This window comes from Podarcis melisellensis, assembly GCF_964234715.1.
Source record: "Podarcis melisellensis genome assembly, chromosome: 3".
Classification (NCBI taxonomy): Eukaryota; Metazoa; Chordata; class Lepidosauria; order Squamata; family Lacertidae; genus Podarcis; species Podarcis melisellensis.
Genome location: NC_138530.1, coordinates 46,424,706 through 46,450,358, shown reverse-complemented (window position 1 = coordinate 46,450,358; position 25,653 = coordinate 46,424,706). Strand labels below are relative to the sequence as shown.

The window sequence follows — 25,653 nt, the reverse complement described above, 5'->3', positions numbered from 1 at the left end:
AAAACCACCACTTCACATACCTGTGCATTATTCTTCAAGGCAGCAAGTGTAGTCTTTTTGTGTGTGCGTGTCTACCTCTGTAGCAATATATATATATAGAAGCTGCTTCAAAATTTAGGTTTGGTGTCCCTTCATGTATATTTATGGGAAGGGGGATGAAGCAACTGTCTAAAAGCTTTGTGCTCTCTTACATTTTCCTGCTGATTATTTTCAGATTTCTACTTACTCCACAATGAATATTTGCCCCTAGATCACAGTAGGCAGAATTTCTAAAGCTCCTCAGTCTTTAGTGATTTCTTCCAATGGCCATCAGTATTTCTGTGTTGGTGGAAACATTTTCAACATTAGTTTGTCCACCACATAAATTATATTCATTTTTTTCAGGTATATCCTAAAACACGCCCAATGTCTTCTGTGGTGCTTGCACATTGCAGTAGCTGTGGGCAAACTGTCCTTCAGAGAAACTCCCCACCATTATTGATATTCTAATTGAGAAACCCTGGGGTTTCCCATAACACAGGCTGGAAATCATTTTTGTACAGCATAATGTCATGCATGTTTACTTGGAAGTAAGCCCCATTGAGTTAAATGGTGCTTACTCCCAGATAATTGTGCATAGATAGAATTGCAGTCTCAGGTGCAGTCACTAGAAAAAGGTGAGTAATATACAACATTCAATTCATATTGTCTCCCTTCCTATCACAACTCAGTTTCCGGCTGCTATGTCTGCCAAAAATAATGCTCCTCTTGTAGGATTTCTGTACGTTGATTTGAAATACCTTTATTTATTTAGCTTGGGGTATTTTTTCTTAAAATAGTTTACAAAGATTAAAAGCAGCATCAGCAAACAACAGAACTGATTTAAAAGAGGTTTCAAGTTCTTGGTGAAGAATTGCTGTCCTTCAGCACCTGCCATCATGCAGTAGCATTAAAATGTGGATCTTTTGGCATATGAAGACATCGAAACTTTAATTTTAAAAAATTATTTATTATTAAGGAGGTTTGCCCTCCTTGATTTATCAAAAAGCCATTCCTCTTCTATCATTCTTCTTATCAGTGACAAGTTCTGGGGAAGGTGGCTTGAAATAAATTATCAATCTTCCTTTTGCTTGGGATATTGGTTCTTTAAGGATTTTCTAAATGTTAAAAAAAAAGTTTTAATGAACTTTGTTTATTTTATTTATTAAATTTATAGACCATCTTTATCTTCCAAGGTGGCATACATGGTTCTCTCCCCCACCTCCCACTTCATCTCTCATCAGCTCTGTGAGGCAGGTTAGGCGAAGAGATTTGTCACTGCCCCAAGGTCACCCTGTGAGCTTCATGCCTGAGTGGGGATTTGAACCCTAGTCTCCTAGGTCATTGTCCAACACCCTAATCATTACTCTACACTGGCTCTCCTAGTACTTCTAGTACTGAACAATTGCCCTCCACTCCTCTATGGCTCATCTGGTACCTTGAAGTATTAATGAAGTCTAGCTATATAGGAACTTTAGTTGGGAGATTCTCTTTATCTGACATCTTTGGTTGGTTGGCATCCATCTGTCTTGGGAGATAATGGAGGGGGGAGAAGTCAAATTGTTAGTGGGTTACAATGCTCGCTGTGACTGTAGAGACTAATATGGGAGAGACATGTTTTGACACAGCTGGGGCAGATGAAGGCATCTGGTTGTGCTGCTGCAGAAGCACAATGGCATTTATTCTCACTGCACTCCTTCCAGTGGTCATTACCCGACATTAGATTAGATATTTAGCTCCTGGGAAATTTAACTTTACTACCCATCTGACTATGGGAATCAGGTCAGCATTGATCCAGGAAACCACCTGGTTTGTGAGATTACTCACCACTCTCAAGTGTTGCTGTGTTTCAAATGTCACTGATAGAGAATAACAAGGAGAAAAAGTGTAGAAGTTTACTACCTGCTCTTGGTTCTGCCTGTTGTTAGTTGGGGTTATCTGTATGAATAATTAAGTGCCTGTAAATCAGTGCTTCACACTGTTATGAATATTTGAGGGGGCCCTTTTTTGCTGCGTGCTAATGGGCACAGGCAGAGAGGCCAGGTTTAGGGCTTCAGCTTTGAATGACATTGGCTGTGGGGGAGGTCCTTGGAGCCTGTTAGCAGAGAGGAGGAGAAGGAGGTACAGAACTCCAACTGAACTGGGGATGACAGGCTGGAACAAAGAGACACAGAATATGGCTTTTTGCTGTCCTTGGAATCTGATGCTGCCCTTGTGGGGAAAGCCAGACCCTCATAGGATGTGAATGTTCTGCACTCCCTCCATCTAGATGCAGGTTGTACATATGTGTAAATAAAACCATATATCATAAAGACACCATCGTCTCTGCTGTGCCCTATTTTCCCAAAAGGGAACACAGACTCTGGAAAGTGTGCCTGCAACTCATGGAATCTCTCACCGCTCATGGAGATTGGGGTGACATGTAGTAATACTTTAAATATTTCCACCTTTGGGGTGGAGGCAATATGTAGCAACTCTTCCTCACATGGCACATGGTTTGGTTGTGCTCCTACTATCTTTTTGTGCCTAAAATACAGCTAGACTTTCTATGAGATTCACTTTTTCACATTGGGCTCAATTCTTGTTAAGAACTTGATGACTGTAAAACAGCCTGAGTTTACTAATGCTTGGGGTTCTGTATGTAAGCCCATAATGGTCAGATGCTGCATTGGAAGGGAGAAAAGAACTTTTATAAATTAACTCTGTGTCTTTTGACATCATCAAAGTAGTTTCTGTGGGACTAGCAGTGAGTTACATGTGAATGCATGTAAGAGACCTCAACACCTTTTTAAAAAACCGTTTCAAGAAAGGAAATTTTTAGAGTGGGTAAAATATAGGGAGAGGGGTAATATGGTTCCCCACCATCATCATTTTCCAACTCTAAGCCACTTACCCTTCCACAGGGTTCGAGTAGCATGCCTAGCTTTGCATTTTGCATTACTATACCGTTATCAGCAGTGTATTGTAAAATAAATTGCAGTGAGGCTTACAATGCTTAGGAAATCACATTTGCCGAAAGTTGTTGCTTATTTATAAATCCAGAAATCTGTTTGTACTTCTTTCCCATAAACAGATACTTTTAAGGTCTTGAAATGGGGTTATGTGTCAGGATTCACTGGGGAATTGCATCCTGACTGTTAACAGGATCAGAAGCCAAAGTTAGAAAGGAAGCAACCATCAGCTAGGTGGAGGCCAAAGGCAAGCAGCCAAGACTGGCAAAGGTTAGGTTACAGAGACAGCAGCTAACAAGCAGATGTGCCAGAGCAAGCAGAGTAGTAAAAAGAAGGCAGGTGGCCAAGTTGCAAAGACAGAATATAGGAAAGGGTGCTGAGCAGGCGCTTAGTCTGGCACATTGTTCTCACTAGGAACCAAGATGCTCAAAGATCAAGCTGAGGTTTTATACATTGGTTGTCTGGGTCTCCTGATAAGGTACTGAGTCAACTGCTAGGGCTTGTAATGCTATCCAGGTGTCACCTTTAAACAACACAGGTCAGCCTGCACTCTTTTCAGCAGACATACTCTCTTGGTGAGACAGGCAACAAGACACTAGAGCCTGCTGGGTCACCTGGCTTGAGAGGCATCCTTACACTGTGTGAAATAAGAAAACTAACTGTTGTCCCCTGAGGCTTAACATCAGTGAGTCTTCACACATAAGAGGGAGTGTGTGTAAACTTTGGTAACGCATATAACTTCCACAAGCAGTTGAAACATATTAGATGAAAAAGAAATTAGTTCTGTTTTTCCTTCCTGACACACAGTCTCTTATTATTATTTTTGTTGTTGTGCATTTGAGCTTCGTGCCAAATATATCCCTTTATCATCATCCAAGTTTCATTATTAGTTCAGTTTTATAGCTGCTTTTCATCCTCATCCTGAGGCTCCCAATTCACTGTGCATCTTTATTTCATCAATCTTTCCACAAAGATTCCCATTTTATTTCCCAATAGCATATTGACAAGGCCTTATTTTATTATTCTGAGATATCTACCCAAGTACCTCTCACCCATTGTATCGTCTACAACGGTAAACTTTTTGTATTTTCCCCAATCTAAAATGAGATTTTGTTTATCTCAGCCATAAAAACAAGAAGCTCTACTCTTTGTCTTCAGTGTTCTTTATTCTAAGCTGGAGAGCATTAGTGATATTTAAATCAACTTTGCTTCTTCATAAACACACAGCAGCTATTTAATTAATCCTGGATAATAAGTGCAGATTTATACAATCTCCCATGGGGCTGATCAAGTAACCACTGTTTGATTTATCAAGAGCTAGTACTTCAAACACTGTTTACAAATGAAACTTGGAATAAGAGAACAACTCAATTAAATTTTTGTGTTGTACATGTTACAGATATACATATTGTAACCAATGACTCTTCCTTTCTTTCTGGGAAACCTGTAAAGAGAATGAGAAGTGGCTGGTGTATACAAACCGTTTCGTCTGCTATTTCTTTGTTCCAAATAGACCTTCCTAAGCTGCCCTTTGAAATTAGTTGCATCAATGCAACTAATGTTTTTCCTTAAATTAGGTAGATAATCTATTACTGGCCATCAGTATGTACCGTATCTTGCTGAGTTTGTACTAATTAGAGTTGCCATGTGTCCTCTTTTTCCAGGACACATCCTCTTTTTCAGGGGTAAAATTTGAGACAAATTGCATTTATTTGCTTTGAATGGCCATCACAGTGTCTTCTTTTTTTGCTCTTCAAAATATGGCAATCGTAGTACTTCCTGTTGTCTCTTCTGTTGAAGATGCCACCTGTAGAGTGTTTGAATTTTTTGCTTTCCATGATAAAGATACGGTCAAATAGATCCTCTGACTGATATGTGGCACCAATTAAAGAATAGTAATAGTGGTGATTTTAGAAAGTATAATGGCAAATACTGAAAGTTTTTGATTCAATTTTAATGGTCTCCCTAGTAAGTGATGCTATATGTCAAATGAAATGTAAAAAGTGTACTAGTATACTGTGTGGAATGTTCTTCAGAAATAGTTGTATTAATGGACATAACTTATCTGAGATTCCATTTGAGGGGTTTTTTAAGGCATTCTCAAATTAAAGGCTCACTGTTAGGGAATCTTGTTTCAAATATTTCTAATATGGGACTTACATTAATAACAAAAACATGATGTTACTGATAACAAAATAATAAAACAGGCATTTTAAACAATACAATAAATTCAATATTGATCCCACCCCTACCACAAACAAACAAACCCAGGCATCCTCCTTTCTATTTCATTCTCTTCTCATTCTCCCGCTTGCAGTTCTATGCAAAGCCCAGTCTCAGTTCTATCCATTCAGTTTACCTGTGTCCACTAAATATACAAGAATACTTAAGAAAGTTCCAATCCAGCTCTTAAGGCAAAATAATATATTTTTTAAAGTTTGCACAGATATGTCAGACTACTCTCTGTGTTCATCATCCTGTCTTTGTAGTTAAGATTTTTCTTCTACTTACTAAATAACAAAATTAATTATGCTGCTATTAAATCTGGCTTACTAACTGGGATTTATTCTTGTATAACTCTGCACAGAAATCTCAGCCTCTAGCTGTGATCCTTTTCAAGCTCCTTACTTCATGTTTATCTAATATTAATCACATAGACTTGACTGAAGCAACTCTCATGATGCTGTTAGCCTCTCTGAATAAAAACAACATCGGATCTGGAATTCTTCAACATTTATTGTGGGATAAGCTGTTCATCAGTTTTGTTAGAATACATCTTCTACTGGTGATTCTTACAATTCAAGGGCAAAGGACCCTCCTTTTGGCGTGTGCACTTAATCCTTCCACAATGTGTGTGTACAATGAGTCAGATAGTCAGGACTCTGAAAGCTGGCCATTTGTTTAGTCTCTGTTAAACAAAGACAAGGGTACATGAAACAATAATTCAAAACACCCATTCCCACTTTGGTTAGTGTGTTTAGTCCAATGGCAGCACGTTTATTTTTGCAAGTAGTGTTCCTGCCCAGTAGTGTACTGCCAGAAAAGGATGCATAACATAGTTTTGCTAGCTTTCCTATGTTATGTCTGGAAATATCTGGATAGATGGATAGACACATGGTTCACATCCTCTTTCTACTACTGTTAGTTATAGTGTCTTCTGATGGCATAGGATGACACAGAACCAGTAGTGCTGATTGCCATCACTACATGCAGCAGGAGTCTGTGGCCCTCCAGAAGTTGCTGCACCACAACTCCCATCACCCCTGACCAAGCTGGCTGCTGCTGCTGGGTTTGGAATCCAACAGCTGGAGGACAGCCGGTCTCCCATGCCTGTCCTATAGGGGCTGCATCAAAATCTATGGCATTGCAAAGAGAAATATAATATGCAATGTGCCATAGCATCAGGTAATTGGGCAGATGCTTAATATGAAATTGGGCGGGGGAGAACAAAAAACAAGGGAGGGGGACAGGTCCACATATAATACTAAGTCAAACCATGCCTTGGCACAAGTGCGCAAGTGTGAGGCTTCTCAAAGAGATCACAGCTGCTGTGCTCCTCTCACAGTCCTGCAGTTGCTGCACTGCTGTGATCTTAGCCATGCCATCCAAAAGCCAATCTCGTGGTTTGTCTTGCTTGAGACAAACCACAAGTTGCAAACCCAAGAACAAAGCTTCAGAAGGCACTGATCTGCTTACATGAACCCCCCACCGTGGGATAAAATTGTTTATGAAGGCAAGAATTAGGTTTGGGATAGGAGAGAGAACTGTATTGAAGTGCAGTTATGATGCCAGATCAGGTGAAGATAGTAGGAATAATTCACAGTAGGCCGTCAGATTTGGATTTGAGTAGGCTATGGTTTCCAGGGAAACATAACTGTAGGCTACTTCCATTCTTATCTCATTGTATAGGGTATGGGCTAGTGTTCAGTGAGTTCAAGCAATACTTGCTAAGATGGTTGAATCTTTCATCTTTCTTCCTTGCTTCTATCCCCTCTTCTTGTTTACTTTTCTTGATTCTATTGGCTTACTTAGTCTGGTATCACAGCTGGACATGCTTTACTTTTGCAAGAGAGTCAAAAGCTTGTACTGATAGAAATCCCAGATATCACGGTTTCCATTCCTGTCATTGGCTGTGCTGCTCTGACATTAAGATGGTCTTACACACTAGGGGCTAAACAGTAGGCTGTATAGGGATGATGGATGAAGTGTATTTATGCCATGATATCAAAGCATATTATCAGAAACAGGCAACACTTGTTTTTTTCCTATTACTGAGTAGGTAAGGAAGTTTTAATGAAACTCACTGCAAACAAAGACATTTTGGGGAGCCCAGGTACTACTTCCCAAAATGGTGCTGTGTGTTTTGTCTGGCATGTGCTTTACTCCTTCCAGTAAGAGATCAGAAGAGTATCCTTGGAATTCAACTCCTGATGTGTGAGATCATTTTCACAGTAAAGTGATACCTGAAGTATTGTGTTTCACAGTATTTCTGCAGTGTAAACAACTTTGCTAGTGTATTTAACACATGGCTAAAAAGTGCACATAGAAGAGTTGTATGTAGCACTTGGACAAGTAAAGTTTACATATATATGATTTGTGATTGGTATAGCAAATTTCAAGAGAAATTGTATTTCCTTCTGCTCCTAAATGGCCATGACTTCACTGGGTGCTTTCAAAAGATTATTAAAAAAGTGACTCAGCTAGAGCAAAGCCAATAAAATCTGAGTTACAGGTAAAGCTCAGTAAAACCTGCTGCTAGTAATTCTAGGATTCTTTTTCTTCAAATATGTATATCAATGGTGTGATATGCATCTCATAGAGGTGCCTTCCTCTTTTGTTATGTTTTTTGGTTGTACTCCAATGAAAAAATCAATCAAACACAGTAAATATTACATTTGGACTGGCTATAAGTCTCCTTATAATACCTACTTGCATTTATTGTGATTGCTGGCTGGTTTGGCAGTAATATCCTTACTCATTGTATTCTAGCCTTCATTCTTATTTTTTCAGGCTTTTTCTTTCTGTGTTAGAACTAAATAGTTGTATATTTGGACATTCCCACCAACCCATAAAAAACTGCAATGCCTAGAATTCTTTGAAGGAGGAAAAAGTGCTTCAAGTGTGCTTTAGAAGTATAGCATGTATATAGAAGCACATTATCTACTTGGGTAGAGAACCATGCATGAAGTATCTCAGGAATTGCTGCTTGTAAAATAAAACTGCAGAATATTCTTTGCTGATTCCAACATCCATATCTTGTCTTCTCTTCTCCCTTTTTCCACAGGGGATGAGCGTTCCCATGATTCCCCAGCCCCAGCAGAAGCCCAGGCACAAGCTGGGATGGAAGCTGGTGGAAGAGGGAGCCGATGTTGCTGGACATGCTCCGTGACCCAGCTTAAGAAAATTTTCTGGGGTGTATTGGTGGTGCTTGGCGTCTGCTCCTCCTGGTCAGGTTCAACCCAGCTAGCAAAACTGACCTTTAAGAAATTTGATGCGCCCTTCACTTTGACATGGTTTGCAACAAACTGGAACTTTTTATTCTTTCCTTTGTATTACATTGGACATGTTTGTAAGTCAGCTGAAAAACAGTCTCCACAACAAAAATACAGGTAAGGCAGATTCATGGCTTTACTTGTGCTGCCTTATGTTATTTTCATTGGTAATGTATTAAATTCTGCTTCATATTGTTGCAAGATATGATTAGGAATTGTTTGATAAACAAAAGAAAGGAATGGAGGGGGTATGGGTCAAAGGAGAGAAAAATAAAAAGGGAAATAGCAAAGGTTTGGCGGTGGGGAAACAGTCCATGTAAATGAGATGTCTTTAAGTGTGACAGTATTACTGTTGCTTCAAAACATCATGCTACAAACACAGATAGCACCAATGTATCCTTCCCTTGATATTTCTAGTGGTCTTCAAAAAGTGCAGCCTGCATTCAGACAGAATTTTATTCCATTCCCCCCCCCCCTCGACAGTTCCTTACCTGATTTGATTTGTGTTTTATGTGATATTTCACACAATGTAAAAACTTCATCTGAAAAAGTTGTGGAATCTAGTGGGAGTTTAGCGCACATTTCAGTTTTAATTGCTTCCAGGAAAATATCATTCGCAACCCTGTTATTCCCCACCCCGACCCCCCTCAAAAAAAATTGCTTGTTGACATTTGATGCAGTTTGCCAGGATGCCATTCTTTCCAGACATTTTCATGGGGGAGCAGAAGTGCACATGTACATAAAGGGGGAGGAGTTGTGCCATGTCCAATGATGTCTGCTGTTATGCCACACCACATCCCCTGGTGGGAATGAAAATTAGTGTGACATGGTAGTATATCTATCAGAAAGCCACAGTTCCATAGTGCAACCAGAAATAAAGTGTAAAGGGAATAAATAAAGTGTAAAGTGTTAGAAACCAGAACAGAAGTGCATTATAACCAGGAAAACTAAAGCAATAATTTACATATCTGAATGTGGTGTAGTAGTAATTATTTTCTTACACAGCTGAGAGGATTCCCATTTTATAAAGCATAGAATCTGCTGAGACTTTTTTCATATTTTATCCTTTTCCTATTTGATCTATACACTTTTCTAAGATTTGGGTTTCTACAATATATTTTGTGGTCCAGATTTCTCTCTTTATTTGATCATGGAGACATTACTTGTGGACCTGCCAGCAAGGTCCATCAGGTGGATTGATACAAGATACAGGACCTTCTCAGTAGTGGCCCCATAACCATGAAACACTCTCCTGTGGGAAGTGAACCAAGCTCCCCCATTGATTGTTTGAAAATGGACTCTACAACATTGAAACATTTCCATCAAAACTGATGAATGACTATTATAGATAGATAAAAGAGTATTTATTCTACTTGACTATTTTGAGGACAGGTTGTAACAATGTATAAAAGCCATAGAAACTGGTAATTGAACAGGTGTAGGGAGAAGGGATGAATGTATTTTGAAATGATAGTTGGAAAAGTTATTTTATTGGGAACAGCAAAGGAAGGAGGAAAATAGAGGGGACATTGGGGGGAGTCAGCTTTTTAAATTTGTATTGAATTTGTATTGTTGGTGACAATTTGTTAAAAATTATGGAAAATCAATTTTAAAAAAATTAGTTTAAAAAAAGGACTCTAAAGACCTGACTGGTTACATCCACTTTTAATTAATTTGAGTTTAGCCTCAGCTTTATGTTGCAATTTCAACCACAGCTGCTGTTTTACTGCTTTACTTCTGGCCTTCGGATTGAATTGTTTTGAGACTACAAATTTATCCTTTTTTATTGGTTTTATTATTCTTATTGTGTGATGTCTTCTTGGGAAGGTTGTGTAGCCCTTAACTACAGTATATAAATAAGATGCTCTGCAAAGATTAGAAAGATTTCAATAGGTGAGAGATCCCTGTTTCCTGGATCTACCCGAACACATGCATAACAGTGCTAGGAAGCAGCCAGAAGGACTAACCTAATTTAGGACTAACCTAAATTCTGTATATACTTTCTTACTGATTGTTAGTCAGATACATTACATCCATATTACTAATATGTTGTCTAACAAAAATCAAATGCTACTTGGCTGCTGATTTTTCTCACCAGGACATTCTTTGTTTTTGTTTTTGCATTTTATCTAGAGAGTAGTACCTTTTCTTCTATTGCCTCATCTAAATATATTGCGCTGCTTAGAGAAAAGTAAAACAAAATTACATTGTAGTAGGACTGAGCAAAACGTATACCAAGCTCTTCTTAGAACATTGACTTAGAAGTCTCACATTTCCTCAAGTTTAGTTTGCGGTTGTGAAGAAAACCAAGATTATGTTTACAGTCAGGTTCTTAGAAATCCAAACGCCAATAAATTGACCACATGATTGTCTATGAAAGGTAGACAACGTGTGGAGAAACAGCTGGTAGAGTTTTGAAGATGGTATTCCAGTCTTGATTGTGGAACAATGCTAGAGAACAAAATGCCTGTGTCTAAAATCAGCTGAATAGCTCAGCTGGTTAGAGCGTCCTGCTGATAACGCCAAGGTTGCAGGTTGGATCCCTGACAGCTGCATATTCCTGCATTGCAAGGGGTGGACTAGATGATCCATAGTTAGATCCTTCTAACTTTGATTCTCTTCTATTCTAAAATGTCTCTATTCTATTTACTTTCTAGCATTTATATCCAGCTTTTCATCTATCATGGAACCCATTGCAATATAAATTTGGTTCCCAGGCACTGACTAGACCCAAACATCTTTAGTTGCAGCAAGATTGGCAGCCTCATGTTCCTTCAGAATGTACCCTGGGAGTCAACAGACCTGGCACAATGGTCTAGCTTCCCCATTGCATAGCAACCTACCTAGCACATTTCAAGCATTATCCATGTTCATAAGACAGAACTCACTCCATATAAATCTTATCTACCAAGAGTAGACTGGAAATTTCTCTTGGTCTCACCTTTTACTTCCACCTTCCTAATTACTGAAGCATGCCAATGGCCCGACTCCCCAAGGTGCTTATTTTGTGTGTGTTGGACATATCACATCCAAAGTGTCAAACTTTGCCCCTAAAAGTGTGTCCCAGCCCACATGCTAAAGCTTGGTTGACAAATCCACCTGCTCCATCAAAGTCCCTCCTTTGATTCCACTGGGTTAAATAAAATGGGCATTATTTCCTATAAAAGTTTATCATCTATTGAATATCATGGGTAATTCTTACTCCTACATGCATGAGATTCCCCGTTATGTTTGTCTCCAGTAGGCCATTTAGACAGTAGATTGTTTTGATTCTTGTTTTTATATATGTATTTGAAATATTGCAGGCTAATCTTCTTCTCTTCAGGCCAGGCAAGCAACTCCAAACTGTTTAAAAATATTACTAAGAGTGTTTCTCAGTAAGTTTCATACATTTCATTTATTTAGCCCAGCCCCATCTGGTGCCCTCCAGACATTTTGTTGGACTACAGCCATGCTGACATGGACAGGTGAGCAGTTATAGGCCAAAACATCTGGAAAGGACTAGGTTGGAGGGGTTGGTTTAGCCTTTAGAGCTGAAAACTTATTTATTTTTGCAGACATGGGGCACTACACTAATCTCGGAAATCCCTGATTTAAATCTCACTTCAGCCGTAAAGCTTTACATTATCTCCAGAATGCCTAAGTATGCCAAATTCATAAACAGATTTACAGGCAAAATCAAATCATAACACAACTGTGACAGTGATCCTCAGTTCTTCCCAAAAACCTCCTACAGGAAACAGGCTGAGAATTAACTACACATAATTACACTATTCACCATTTCTTCCTGCTTTTCAAGAAATCTCAAAGTCATCTACTAGTTCTAGTCAGCTGACTATGATTAGGTTATGGGATCTGTTGAGGTCATAGCTGGGAAGGGATAGCTTTGGAGCAGTTTTATTGATTTATATGTCCAAGTACGTGAGTCAGTACATTATTATGCCAGAACCTGGTTTTCAACTGACAGTATACTATACTGGATTGATATTTCTGATTCTGCCAGGTTGAAATAGATGATAGCATAACTTAATTAATTAATAAGGCAAAAAATACATTAATATCTGATACATTTTTAACAGCTTAAGCAAGAGTTGTCCCAAAGTTTTCTGTTACATAATGGTCATTTGCTTTGTTTGTTTTTGGTCATCTGTTTTGTACACCATATGAACTCTGTTTTGAGAACAGCCATGGTGTCTTAGGGCTGTTTAAAATGTTATTGAAGAGTTACTTGATGCTTAGAATAAATGGCCTATGAGGTTTACCAAGATGATTCACTCATATAATATTTTATAGTGTTGTTGGTTTTATAGAGGCCTTGGCTTTATGGATATGTTCAAGGTTATCAATTACTTTATTGACTACTTGAATTTTGACTTGCATGAGTATTAAATTTTTACAGGTGATAGAGTGACTATATAATTGTCTAAACTTAGAAATGTCAGAGGTTCTCTGTCCTGCTCCTCACCTAACTTAGTTCTCGCTGAACTTCTCTTTGTAATGGTTCTAAGTGTTAGGCGTCAGCACAAGAGTGTCAGGCACTTTGGAGCTGATTATTCAATTATTAAGTTGTCAAGTGCTTAGACTTTTATCAGCAATTGTACAATTGTGGCTTCCAGACATCCTATTGTTCTGTTTCCAGTTCTTGCAAGTTTTACCTTCCATTTTATTGTTTATATTCTAGTATTAGGATGTTAAAGCTTTGCCATTTTTATTTCTCTAGTTTTGGTCTTCAGTGGTATTCCAGTTCAGCCTTCTCTAACCAGGTCCAGCCCCCTGCAATGTAGAAATCTCAACTAAATCATACATGAAAGAGGGCCATCCAGCTTCTGCTTAAAAACCTCCAAGGAAGGATAGTCCACTACCTCTTGTGGGAGTCTGTTCCATTGTGAAACAGTTCTTATTGTCAGAAAATTTTCCCTATTTTTAGTTAGAACCAGTGGTTTCCCCCCCCCCAAGGGTACTCAAGAGTATGCAGTACCAGCACCTCTTTTTGTTGTTGTTGTTGTTAAAACATGTGGCACTTACTGTAACAACTTCATGGTGAGTACTGACACCTATTTTTCTAGAAAAAAAGCACTGGTTGGAACCTCCTTTCTTGTAACTTGAATCTAGCCTGGTCATTGTTTGTGCACACACATGTATACATGAGGGAGAAAGACTGCCTAAAATAAAACCTAAAAATACGGTAATTGGATTTTTATAAGGAACTACAGTGGTGCCCCGCTAGACGAATGCCTCGCAAGACGAAAAACCCGCAAGACGAAAGGGTTTTTCGGTTTTTGCGACGCTTCGCTAGACGATTTTCCCTATGGGCTTGCATTGCAAGACGAAAGCCCATAGGGAAATCTCGGGGACCTTTTTTTAAATGCTGGCGGTGGGGAGCAAAGCCTTTTCCCCCCCTCCGGACTTCAGAAGAGGTCCAGGAAGGCCGGCGGGGGCGAAAGGCTTTGCTCCCCACCGCCAGCATTTTAAAAGCGTCCGGGATAGCAGGGAAGCGCTTCCCGCTATCCCGGACGGCTTTTGAAGGCAGGCAGGGGGGGCAAAGACTTTTGCCCCCCCTGCCTGCCTAACCGGGGGCTTTTAAATCGCCCCGGGACTGTCCGGGGCGATTTAAAAGCCCCCGGACAGCTTTTGAAGCCTCCCCCCGCCGCCCGGCTTCGGGGCATCGTCCCGATGCCGGGCGGTGGGGCAGGAACGCCTCCCCCAGCCGCCCGGCATCGGAACGATGTCCCGAAGCCGGGCGGCCGGGCGGGAAAGCCTCCCCCCGCCGCCCGGCTTCGGGGCATCGTCCCGATGCCGGGCGGTGGGGCAGGAAAGCCTCCCCCAGCCGCCCGGCATCGGAACGATGTCCCGAAGCCGGGCGGCCGGGCGGGAAAGCCTCCCCCAGCCGCCCGGCTTCGGGGCATCGTTCCGATGCCGGGCGGCTGGGGGAGGCTTTCCTGCCCCACCGCCCGGCATCGGGACGATGTCCCGAAGCCGGGCGGCCGGGCGGGAAAGCCTCCCCCAGCCGCCCGGCTTCGGGGCATCGTTCCGATGCCGGGCGGCTGGGGGAGGCTTTCCTGCCCCACCGCCCGGCATCGGGACGATGTCCCGAAGCCGGGCGGCCGGGCGGGAAAGCCTCCCCCAGCCGCCCGGCTTCGGGGCATCGTTCCAATGCCGGGCGGCTGGGGGAGGCTTTCCTGCCCCACCGCCCGGCATCGGGACGATGTCCCGAAGCCGGGCGGCCGGGCGGGAAAGCCTCCCCCAGCCGCCCGGCTTCGGGGCATCGTCCCGATGCCGGGCGGTGGGGCAGGAAAGCCTCCCCCAGCCGCCCGGCATCGGAACGATGTCCCGAAGCCGGGCGGCCGGGCGGGAAAGCCTCCCCCAGCCGCCCGGCTTCGGGGCATCGTCCCGATGCCGGGCGGTGGGGCAGGAAAGCCTCCCCCAGCCGCCCGGCATCGGAACGATGTCCCGAAGCCGGGCTGCCGGGCGGGAAAGCCTCCCCCTGCCGCCCGGCTTCGGGGCATCATCCCGATGCCGGGCGGTGGGGCAGGAACGCCTCCCCCAGCCGCCCGGCTTCGGGGCATCGTCCCGATGCCGGGCGGTGGGGCAGGAACGCCTCCCCCAGCCGCCCGGCATCGGAACGATGTCCCGAAGCCGGGCGGCCGGGCGGGAAAGCCTCCCCCCGCCGCCCGGCTTCGGGGCATCATCCCGATGCCGGGCGGTGGGGCAGGAACGCCTCCCCCAGCCACCCGGCTTCGGGGCATCGTCCCGATGCCGGGCGGTGGGGCAGGAACGCCTCCCCCAGCCGCCCGGCATCGGAACGATGTCCCGAAGCCGGGCGGCCGGGCGGGAAAGCCTCCCCCAGCCGCCCGGCTTCGGGGCATCGTCCCGATGCCGGGCGGTGGGGCAGGAACGCCTCCCCCAGCCGCCCGGCATCGGAACGATGTCCCGAAGCCGGGCGGCCGGGCGGGAAAGCCTCCCCCAGCCGCCCGGCTTCGGGGCATCATCCCGATGCCGGGCGGTGGGGCAGGAACGCCTCCCCCAGCCGCCCGGCTTCGGGGCATCGTCCCGATGCCGGGCAGTGGGGCAAGAACGCCTCCCCCAGCCGCCCGGCTTCGGGGCATCGTCCCGATGCCGGGCGGTGGGGCAGGAACGCCTCCCCCAGCCGCCCGGCATCGGAACGATGTCCCGAAGCCGGGCGGCCGGGCGGGAAAGCCTTTGTCCCCCCTGCCTGCCTTCCCAGGGGCTTTTAAATCGCCCCGGACAGCGGAGAAGTCCTCCGCTGTCCCGGGCGATTTTAAAATGCCGCCCGCCAGAAGAGGTCGGGGGAAGGCTTTTTCCATAGGAACGCATTAATTGATTTTCAATGCATTCCTATGGAAAACCGTGCATCGCAAGACGAAAAACTCGCAAGACGAAGAGACTTGCGGAACGAATTAATTTCGTCTTGCGAGGCACCACTGTATATTGGAAGCTTTAAACCTGCAGCAAGTTCAAAAGTCAAGTCCTGTTATTGGGGTTTCATGTTTCTCTGCCTAAATTGTAGCTGGAGCAAAATAAAGCTCTAATCAATAGATAGGTGACTGACTGGTATGTTTTCATGCAAGCTTATTATCATAGTATAATGTAATGGGAAAAGGGGGCTGCTCGTGCGTAAGCGTTTAAGTCCTCCAAGCTTTACCATCAGTTCCTAAACTTTCCCAATTCGAGGAGCCATGGGTGCGTGGCTACCTCAATCGCTGGCAGAATCCGTCAGTGGGCGCTTCCGGAATTTACGCCAACATAAGAGTTCTTTGACGGAAACTCTCCTTCTGGATTCTCTGCGTGACAGTTTCCTGCGCGGAGTAGGCGTCCCCAGCGGAGGTCCTGAGCCCTCCCCGCTGTTCTCACTGGAAACATCTTGGAGCCCTTCCTCCGATTGAGTTTCTGCAGGAACTCTCCCTCTCCCCCTACTGGTTCCTTCCTCCACATCCGAAGGTCTCCTAGCCTCCTTGAGCCCTTCCATCACCTGACTCTCCGATGGCAGTTCCCTGACATATAATCATAGCATTTTGAAGTTTTAATTTAATTCACTTAATTCTGATTTAAAGGCACTGTTAGGCTATTTTGGTAACATGTTATTAGTTTAGTAAATAAAGTTGATGGCTCTGTTTCTCAGCCTAAACATCTTAAGGAAGACAGACCGTTCCAGTGGCTGCTGCAAGTCATAAAAGCCCATGTGACAGATGGATAGGTCTAAATTCTGCTTGTGATCAGCGAAATAATTTCTATTCCTCCTTCCTCTGAAGATGGAAGGATTTAATTTCAACCACAACTGCACAGCATATTTAAATCGATGTAGTTCCACAGCATCAATGAAAGTAAAATGTGTTTTCCCATTCAAGTTGCAAACATCTCATGTTAATGTACAAAACAGCTCTGATAGTTGAGATACAACAGAAATACAAACTGCTTATGAAACTGTTTACTGTTGTGATAACCAGCTGTCCCCCAAGTGTTGTTGGACTGCCTAACCACTTTGTTGGGGCTGACAGGAGCAGTAATCCAACAATAGGATTCATAGGTTAGCCACCCTTCGCCACTCTAAGGCACACAACAGGTGATCCTGACAGAAATTGCACAAAAGTATAGCCAAAGCTTTGTCCAGTCAGTGTGCTTTGGTGGTCAGCGGAGACAGCAGAAGAACCTAGAAAGAGTCTGAAGAAGAGCCAAAATCTCTTAAAAATGGTATTTGTGACAACAACAACAATAAACTCCACATTTAAAGAGAGCTATTCTTGACCAGTATTTGGGTGGCTGAAGATGCAAAAAGGGCCTATACATATACAGACTATAGCATCCATCCGCATGAAAGTTTCACATAGCTTACAAACACAGTTTGTATGTGTCTAAGCTTTTCCTCACACCTTTACCCAAGTGTGGGTACAAAGCGAAAGCCAGGGCAGAGTACACAGGGTACACTCCCCTCACCTTCATAGTTCTGTTTAACATAATGTGTGAAATTATTAGAGAAGCACAACCGGTATATCAGTAATATAGATAAGCAGAGTTGCAGAAAAGATTCAGGTCCCAGTGTATTGTCTGAAGACTCATGTGACCACCATGTCAGTGATGCTGAGCAGGTTTGAGTCTAGTCTTTGCTTGAATGGGGGACCACCTGAGAAGCCCATGTTATGCCTTGGTTTCCGTGGTGGAAGAAAGGTGAAATAGAAATGTAAGAAAATAAATAAATTTTATTAGCATGATTGTGGGGGGAAGTGATGGTTTTAAACAATGACAGGTTTTATTAAATACTAGAGGTCATTGAGGGACGCGGGTGGCGCTGTGGGTTAAACCACAGAGCCTAGGACTTGCCGATTAGAAGGTCGGCGGTTCGAATCCCCGCAACAGGGTGAGCTCCCGTTGCTCGGTCCCTGCTCCTGCCAACCTAGCAGTTCGAAAGCACGTCAAAGTGCAAGTAGAATAGGTACCGCTCTGGCGGGAAGGTAAATGGTGTTTCCATGTGCTGCTCTGGTTCGCCAGAAGCGGCTTAGTCATGCTGGCCACATGACCCGGAAGCTGTACGCCGGCTCCCTCGGCCAATAAAGCGAGATGAGCGCCGCAACCCCAGAGTCGGTCATGACTGGACCTAATGGTCAGGGGTCCCTTTAGGTCACTGAGTGTTGAAATGGCAGTTTAAAACAAACTTTGAATATAGTGTAAAGAGAGCAGGAAAAATATTTTTGTGTTACCTTCTGTGTTGTACTCATCTCTGCTATATCTCCTTGTTAAAACTGTTTTTAAAAGAAAGAAAAATCCTCAGTGTTGCCCCATCCCTGCTTTATTCAAGCATCTTCTGCTGTTCTGCACCATTTTCATTTCAGTGCTTCTCCACTCCTGCTTTACCCAACTTTCTGCCATTGTTTTAAATCGCTGCTTTCCACCCTCTCATCCTTTCCTTGGGGCTGATGGAAACAAAATGTCTAAGTTGTGCTCAGGTGATAAATCAAAAATAGTGGGTGAGGTAATTAGACAGCACCCAGCAAAACATCTTACACACACACACACACACACACACACACACACAAATCCATCCACACAATGTGCTCCAGTGTTTCTGTATTTGGATAACATACCATTTTGTGTTTGTTTTCCCCCTCCTTTATCACGTTACCCATGAATCAGAAAAATCCAAATTGAACTGGGGACAGGGCAAGAGTGCAGGCTGTCACTTGAATGAGGCCAGTGTTATGTGGACAGTACTAAAATATGCAGACATGGGATGCATCAAATCCACTTTAAGCTGTTGTGTGCGGTGCCTCTCAGTTCCATGTTTTTCAAACCTTCAAATAAGCATAGCAAGGCTCTCTTCCCTGCAGCACTGTTACCATTCCCTCATCGATTACTTAGGTGCAGGACAGGATGTCGGCATACTAAAGGGAAGAGCTAGATTTTTTTAATCTTCTGGGAAGATCTTTAATGAACTCCCCTAAAGGAATGGAACTCTTTAGAAAGATATACGGTAGTTGGTTAGGCATTTACTTGAATGCTCTGCTGTTTCAATGTCTGGAATTGTTACTGCATCTTAGTACTCTGGTGTTGGCACCTTGCCTACACTGCAGCAAATTCCTCATACTTCTCAGCAAGGAAGATTTTGCTTTTCTTTTTCATTTGGATCACTTTAGTAACTTTTATGTTGATCCCTTGAGGAACACAATGGCATTGCTGAAGACAGGGCATTTATTTTGCTCTTGGGATAAGACCCATGCATACCACCTTGAGCAACTTGGAGGAAAGGTGGGGGAAAACTAATATTTAAGAAATTCTGACTCCCACAAAGTGCTACTGGCAGACTGCACTCCATCGCTCCCCCCACCCACCACACAAATGCTTTGCACTTGGATAAATACAGTGAAAAGCCCTCATTACTGAGTATTGAGTGATGGTGCATTTGACTCCCTTATGCAATTCTGTAAGCATTTGCATTTACATTATAGTGTTTGATCCACCTTCCTGTTCATTTCCCCCCCCCCAGCTAAATGTGAGTATTACTGCACCAAATATGCTTTGTTAGCAGAAATAAGTGGGCCTCATCCCTTTGATGACCTTGCTATACTGTCAAGAACTTCATCACAAACAGAATCTGACATGTGCTCTGTAATATTGGAACCTTGAGACCTTTTGTTCACGCAATAATTTAAGCAGTGTTATTCTTTCTGTTCTGCTGTGTTATAAAATTAATTTTCCTGCCATTCTTTTGAACCTACTTTGCAATGAAGTGATATTGTGTAATTTGCATTTCAAAAAGGCTCGTTGGTTCCTTAGCACACAGATCAAATTTGACTACATTCACATAAAGATGTCTAATACAATTTACTGCATGCAAAGGGGGAAAGGGAAGTTAAGATCCGTGTTTCATTTTTGTTACATCTTGGAATTTCATTGGAAACTTTAACTCCCTTTTTTAAAAAGAACAAAAAACCCTTGCTTAATATTCATGGTGAACCAAAAGGGTTTTTAATGTAAGTTAGCATAGGAGCCATCAGTCCAAGTGTGTCACTGAACCTTCTCTGCATTCTTACAGCCCCATCTGTAAGGTCTCTGAGATACTTTTGTCATAATAAACTACAGAATTATTGTTTGTGTTCATTGTTTGTTAATGATACCTTGTGGGTTGGTTGAACTATTTCAGATATTGTTTTGGGAGAAATGGACAGCATATGCTTATAAACTACTTTCAAGACCTAACTTTTGTTGCCCTTAGAAAAGCTTTTACTGCCCTTCATTTCCAAACAATGCCCTCACCCTTTTTGGAGGGAAAGTAGAAAGGGATTCCCTATGCACAGTAGACATGTATCTGTAGGTTCTTCAAAGTAGGTTCTTCAAATATTCTTAAATTATTCTGAGCAACTGAGTCAGTCAAGACTCTGACAGCCACATTCTGCACTAGTTAAAAAGGTAAAGGTACCCCTGCCCGTACGGGCCAGTCTTGACAGACTCTAGGGTTGTGCGCCCATCTCACTCTATAGGCCGAGGGCCAGCACTGTCCGAAGACACTTCCGGGTCACGTGGCCAGCATGACAAAGCTGCATCTGGCGAGCCAACGCAGCACACGGAAACGCCGTTTACCTTCCCGCCAGTAAGCGGTCCCTATTTATCTACTTGCACCCGGGGGTGCTTTCGAACTGCTAGGTTGGCAGGCGCTGGGACAGAGCAACGGGAGCGCACCCCGCCGCGGGGATTCGAACCGCCGACCTTTGGATCGGCAAGCCCTAGGCGCTGAGGCTTTTACCCACAGTGCCACCCGCATCCTCTGCACTAGTTAAAGCTTCTAAATTGTTTTCAAGGGCATTACAATAGTCTGACCCAATACTGCCTTCAGGCAGTGCTCTAGCATCTGCCCAGTCTCACCTGATTCAAGTGACAGGGAGAAATAAGAGTTGGGTGTCATTCACATATTGATGGCACTTCAATTCCTGAATGACCACTCACTGCACAGCTTCATATGGAGGTTAAAAGGCACAGGAAATAAGTTGGAACTTTGCAGGATGCCACAACACAACTCCCTTGGGGCCAAGCAAAAGTCCCCTACACCGGTCACTGGAACTTGCTCCTCAGCTAGGTGTGGAACCATTATATTACTGTGCCTCCCTCTCCCAAGCCACCAGGTCAGCCCAGAAGAATATGTCACTCCCAGAATAGGGCAGAAAGAACTAAATAAAAGCCACACATGTATTAATTTTCCCAAATATGTCTTAATTAATTTCTGATTGTTCTATAATGGAACTGGCAATAGAGGGAATTTGGAAGGATACAGTATCTTCTTTAATTCCAACTCTTCTCTCATCTTGTAACCTGAACGTTTTGTTTTTCAGTCCCAGCTGAGGCTCTGCAGAAACTTACAAATAAAAATTAAGGTTTTTCAGGTTTGAAAAGCAAAAGAAGTTTAACCAAGTATTTGGTTTGATTCTACAGCTGCTACAGAATATGAAACCTAGAGGGTCTGATCATTTTCTTTTCTTGTTTTAGGGAGTGCTGTCAATTTTTTGGAGATAACGGCTTGACACTGAAGGCATTTTTTACCAAGGCAGCACCCTTTGGTGTTCTTTGGACACTCACAAACTACCTGTACTTACATGCAATAAAAAAAATAAACACCACGGACGTCTCCGTGTTGTTCTGCTGCAACAAAGCTTTTGTGTTTTTGCTTTCGTGGATCGTTCTCAGGGACAGATTCATGGGAGTGAGGGTAAGTGATTATTGACCTGTTTTTCCACCACTCGACTTTTCAGGAGTTTCCCTACTGGGAAAACATCACTATAACAGATTGCATTTTACTCTTTAAAGTGGTTCTTCCTCTGTTATTTCCTAAAATTTTGAATGTTCATTCCAAAACAAAGTTACTGGTGAACATAATCATTTTAACCTCCTACTTTAATTTATCACTACCTGATACATGACTATATGATGTTAAATCTATTGCTTTTCTATTCTAGTTGAAAAATATATACTAAAAATAAAGTGAAGCCTCCTACAGCCAAAATTTAGACTTTGTGCTTTGCCGGCCTTACTAATGATTTGCATATTTTAAGAGGATTTCATGCTTAGTAAGTTCTGTGGTAAAGCAGATTTATCTCCTACTAAGTATAAATCTCAACCCTTCCTGGACTACTGGCCTTCACTAAAGTGCTTTTCAGATGGTCTTTGAGTATACAAATGTACATGCTCACAGGGGTGCAGGTTAGTGCCTCCAGTTCCCATCAAGCCCAACCAACATGACCAGTAGTCAGGGATGAAGGGCAGTGTGGTCGAGCAATATGTAGGGGGCAAAGGTTTGCCATTTCTGATTATATATATATATATATATATGCTTTCGTAGATTTTCACGGGTATATATGTATGTATGTAAATGTACACTCATAACATGCACCCCCCCCAAAAAAAAGTGTAAGCTGAAATGTGATTATAAATTCACCCTCTTTCATGGCCATCAATTGATTTTAAAACCTAATGCAAGCATGTTTAAAGCCAGATATTCTCTCTTTCCACATGCAGAGCAACATAGGAAAGAAGCTCAACTGTGTATAGCATTATGAAATCAGTTCAAGAGTTTGAGGCTAAAACTTTCTTTTTCTAATTTGTAGAGCTCAAAAGTATTGCAAGAGGTCAACATAAGTAGCAAAAAGAATCATGCAAAATTTAGAATACATGGTGCATAATGTGTTTGATAGATTTTGCTTTTGAATAAAATTCTTTATAAATTGTACTGATAAAGAAACAACATAAAGCTCATACATATGAATACAGTATATATTTTTGTAATTAAAGAAATTAAATTTTAGCAAATAAAATAAACTTTCATTGAAACATAGAAACATGACTTGTTAGCCTGTTGTCCTATGCTATCTTTGTATGTAGCAGAGTGTTACAACACTGCTATGGTCAAGTTAACTATTCCTTTTGCACCTATTGGTGGATGTTATTTTCTTCTGTAATGTTGCCTCTATGCCAGTTACACTATTTCCCATGAAAAACATTCAGCATTTTATTAAAAATGTAAATATACATGCCTTGTTATTTATTTAAAACATATATATTTAGACTTTCTGCCTCGGAAGAGAAGCTCAAGACAGCTTACATCACAATCATAAATTATTTCAAAATATGCACGCTACAACAATCAACACACAGGAGACAGCAGGTTTTTTTTTAAAAAAAAACTATAGCAAATCAATAGCAGCAAAAGGGGGGCAAAAAGGTACAACTTTTATTGTACTATATAGTACTAATATAGCAGGCTAAATAGGGGTAAATGGGTGTTAAATATGCACGAGTGAAAACTCTAGACTCCATAAACCACATCCATGGGCAAAATCTGAATCAAGGTACGTTGCACACATTTTGAGCTTCTGCATTTTTTGCATGATGAGTCCAGTCATTATTTCAATACATTCTGTATCTTTCACCTTATTTTGGGCCACCTTCCACCCAAATTAGACAAAATGAGTGAACATTTTAATCCAAACTTTGAAAACCAGAAGGCTGTCAAAATGGGTTTTATTACCTATAAATACATCTTGACAAATAATTTCAAGAAACCTCAAAGGCTATCGGGTGAAGTTGTTCCTAAACAGTGGAACCAAATACTCTTTGTGAGCATATGGTCTTGGTGACTCTGATGAATCTAGAATTTTAGTTTGCACCTTTTCCCACTTATTTTCTATTAACGATGTGACAGAACCTGAGTTGCCAGAAAATTAGTAGTAAACACAGGCCTCAAATACAGGGGGGTGGGTAGTAGAGGAATGCTCTATGTTCAGTTGAGAGTTCAGTCATACATAATCACCCACCCACTTAGGTCAAGCTGCCTCCAAAGGAACTGAATGAAAGCAAAGAAGGCACATTCTTCTTTCTTGGGTGGGAGGATATTTTAGTTGTGATCCACACTTCTTGGAATATGTCTCACAGAGATCAATGGGGATCATAGTGCCAAAGGTGATTGATTGAAAGCTGTAATGTTCTTGGTAAAGCTGAATTAACATTACTTCCTTCTCCTGGAACATTGCCAGCTTTCCCTTGAGTAAATGATAAATGGTAAATTAAAGGTAAAGGGACCCCTGACTGTTAAGTCCAGTCGCGGAAGGCTCTGGGGTTGCGGTGCTCATCTCACTCTATAGGCCGAGGGAGCCGGCATTTATCCGCAGACAGCTTCCAGGTCATGTGGCCAGCATGACTAAGCCGCTTCTGGCAAACCAGAGCAGCACACAGAAACACCGTTCACCTTCCCGCCGGAGCGGTACCTATTTATCTGCTTGCACTTTGATGTGCTTTCGAACTGCTAGGTTGGTAGGAGCAGGGACCAAGTAACGGGAGCTTAACAGTAGTGTTACCCCACTGTGATATTGTCATATCAAAAGGCATTTTTTCCCTCACCACACCCACTTTTACACTTTGGCCGCACCAACCTTTACATTTCAACCACAACCACTTTGAGATGTAGCGCCTAGAGCATTGAGCATGGCTGAAAAAGGTTAGTCACTTGTTTTTGAAAAAAAAGATATTTCTAAGATCAAGTTACTAAATGTGCAGAAATAAAGACATGAATTAAGTTTAAATTAGGCATGTAGTCATAGAAAAAAGTTATGAGAGCAATAATTTATGGGAAGATAGGAATCAAGTAAGTATTAGAAATTCTAGAATGTTATAGATACTGAAAATATTGAAGAATAGTAAGTATATTGAGAATTCTAAAAATATTAAGGACTGGGTCATAAAGTAGAATGGAAAAGTCAAAAGGTTGTATCCTATCTTCTATTATTCCAATAATTTATGACTAGAGACCATTTTTCAATACATTTATCATTATGTGTGTTTTGTTTGGCTGTTTTAAATCCTATTTCAGATGCCCTTGCTGCAAATGTTTATGTTCCCGTATAGCACACACAAAAGTTTAGAGATGACTAACCAAACAGTTGAGATTTTGATACTTGCATTAGTACTAATGATTGCAATACCCTGTAATTTCTTTGTCATGGAGCATGGTACTTCCAACTGCAGACTGTGAATCAACATGCTCTAGTGACCGTAAAGTTACCCAAGGAATATTCCAGTTACAGATAGGTAGCCGTGTTGGTCTGCCATAGTAAAAAAAAATAAAAAAAAAAATCCTTCCAGTAGCACCTTAAAGACCAACTAAGTTAGTTCTTGGTATGAGCTTTCGTGTGCATGCACACTTCTTCAGATATCTGAAGAAGTGTGCATGCACATGAAAGCTCATACCAAGAACTAACTTAGTTGGTCTTTAAGGTGCTACTCCAAGGAATATTGTACAGGGAGATTGTACTCTGAAGAACAATACTCTTGCTTGCTATGTTGGGATTTCATAGAGCCCCACTGTGACTGTTTTTTCACTTCTTTTGCTTTTTTAATACAAGCAATTACTGTTTAAAAGTTCTTAATACTGGTCACAGTCTTACAAAAGATACAAATTAGATGTCTTCTTTGTTAAGGTAGTCCTTTTTCCCTGGGCTTGAGAGAACATTAACATGTTTCTTCTATGTATCCAAACAGATTGTGGCTGCTATACTTGCTATTGCAGGGATAGTCATGATGACTTATGCTGATGGATTCCACAGTCATTCAGTTATTGGAATAGCACTTGTTGTGGGATCTGCATCAACATCAGCCCTCTATAAGGTGAGTATGCTTCAGTCTTCTGATGGCCAGAAGGT

General features: G+C 42.2%; 1 protein-coding gene across 5 annotated transcripts in view; it reads left to right on the top strand.

Annotated features, from left to right (window-relative positions):
- SLC35F3 (solute carrier family 35 member F3) overlaps positions 1 to 25,653 on the top strand; it is a 93,965-nt gene that overhangs the window by 61,548 nt on the left and 6,764 nt on the right. For all 5 annotated transcript variants that reach the window (XM_081906888.1, XM_081906887.1, XM_081906886.1 and 2 more), the window contains 3 exons: positions 8,254 to 8,578; positions 21,452 to 21,671; positions 25,493 to 25,618. In XM_081906888.1, the coding sequence (XP_081763014.1) occupies positions 8,254 to 8,578; positions 21,452 to 21,671; positions 25,493 to 25,618 (671 nt within the window). The remainder of the gene's footprint in view (positions 1 to 8,253; positions 8,579 to 21,451; positions 21,672 to 25,492; positions 25,619 to 25,653) is intronic.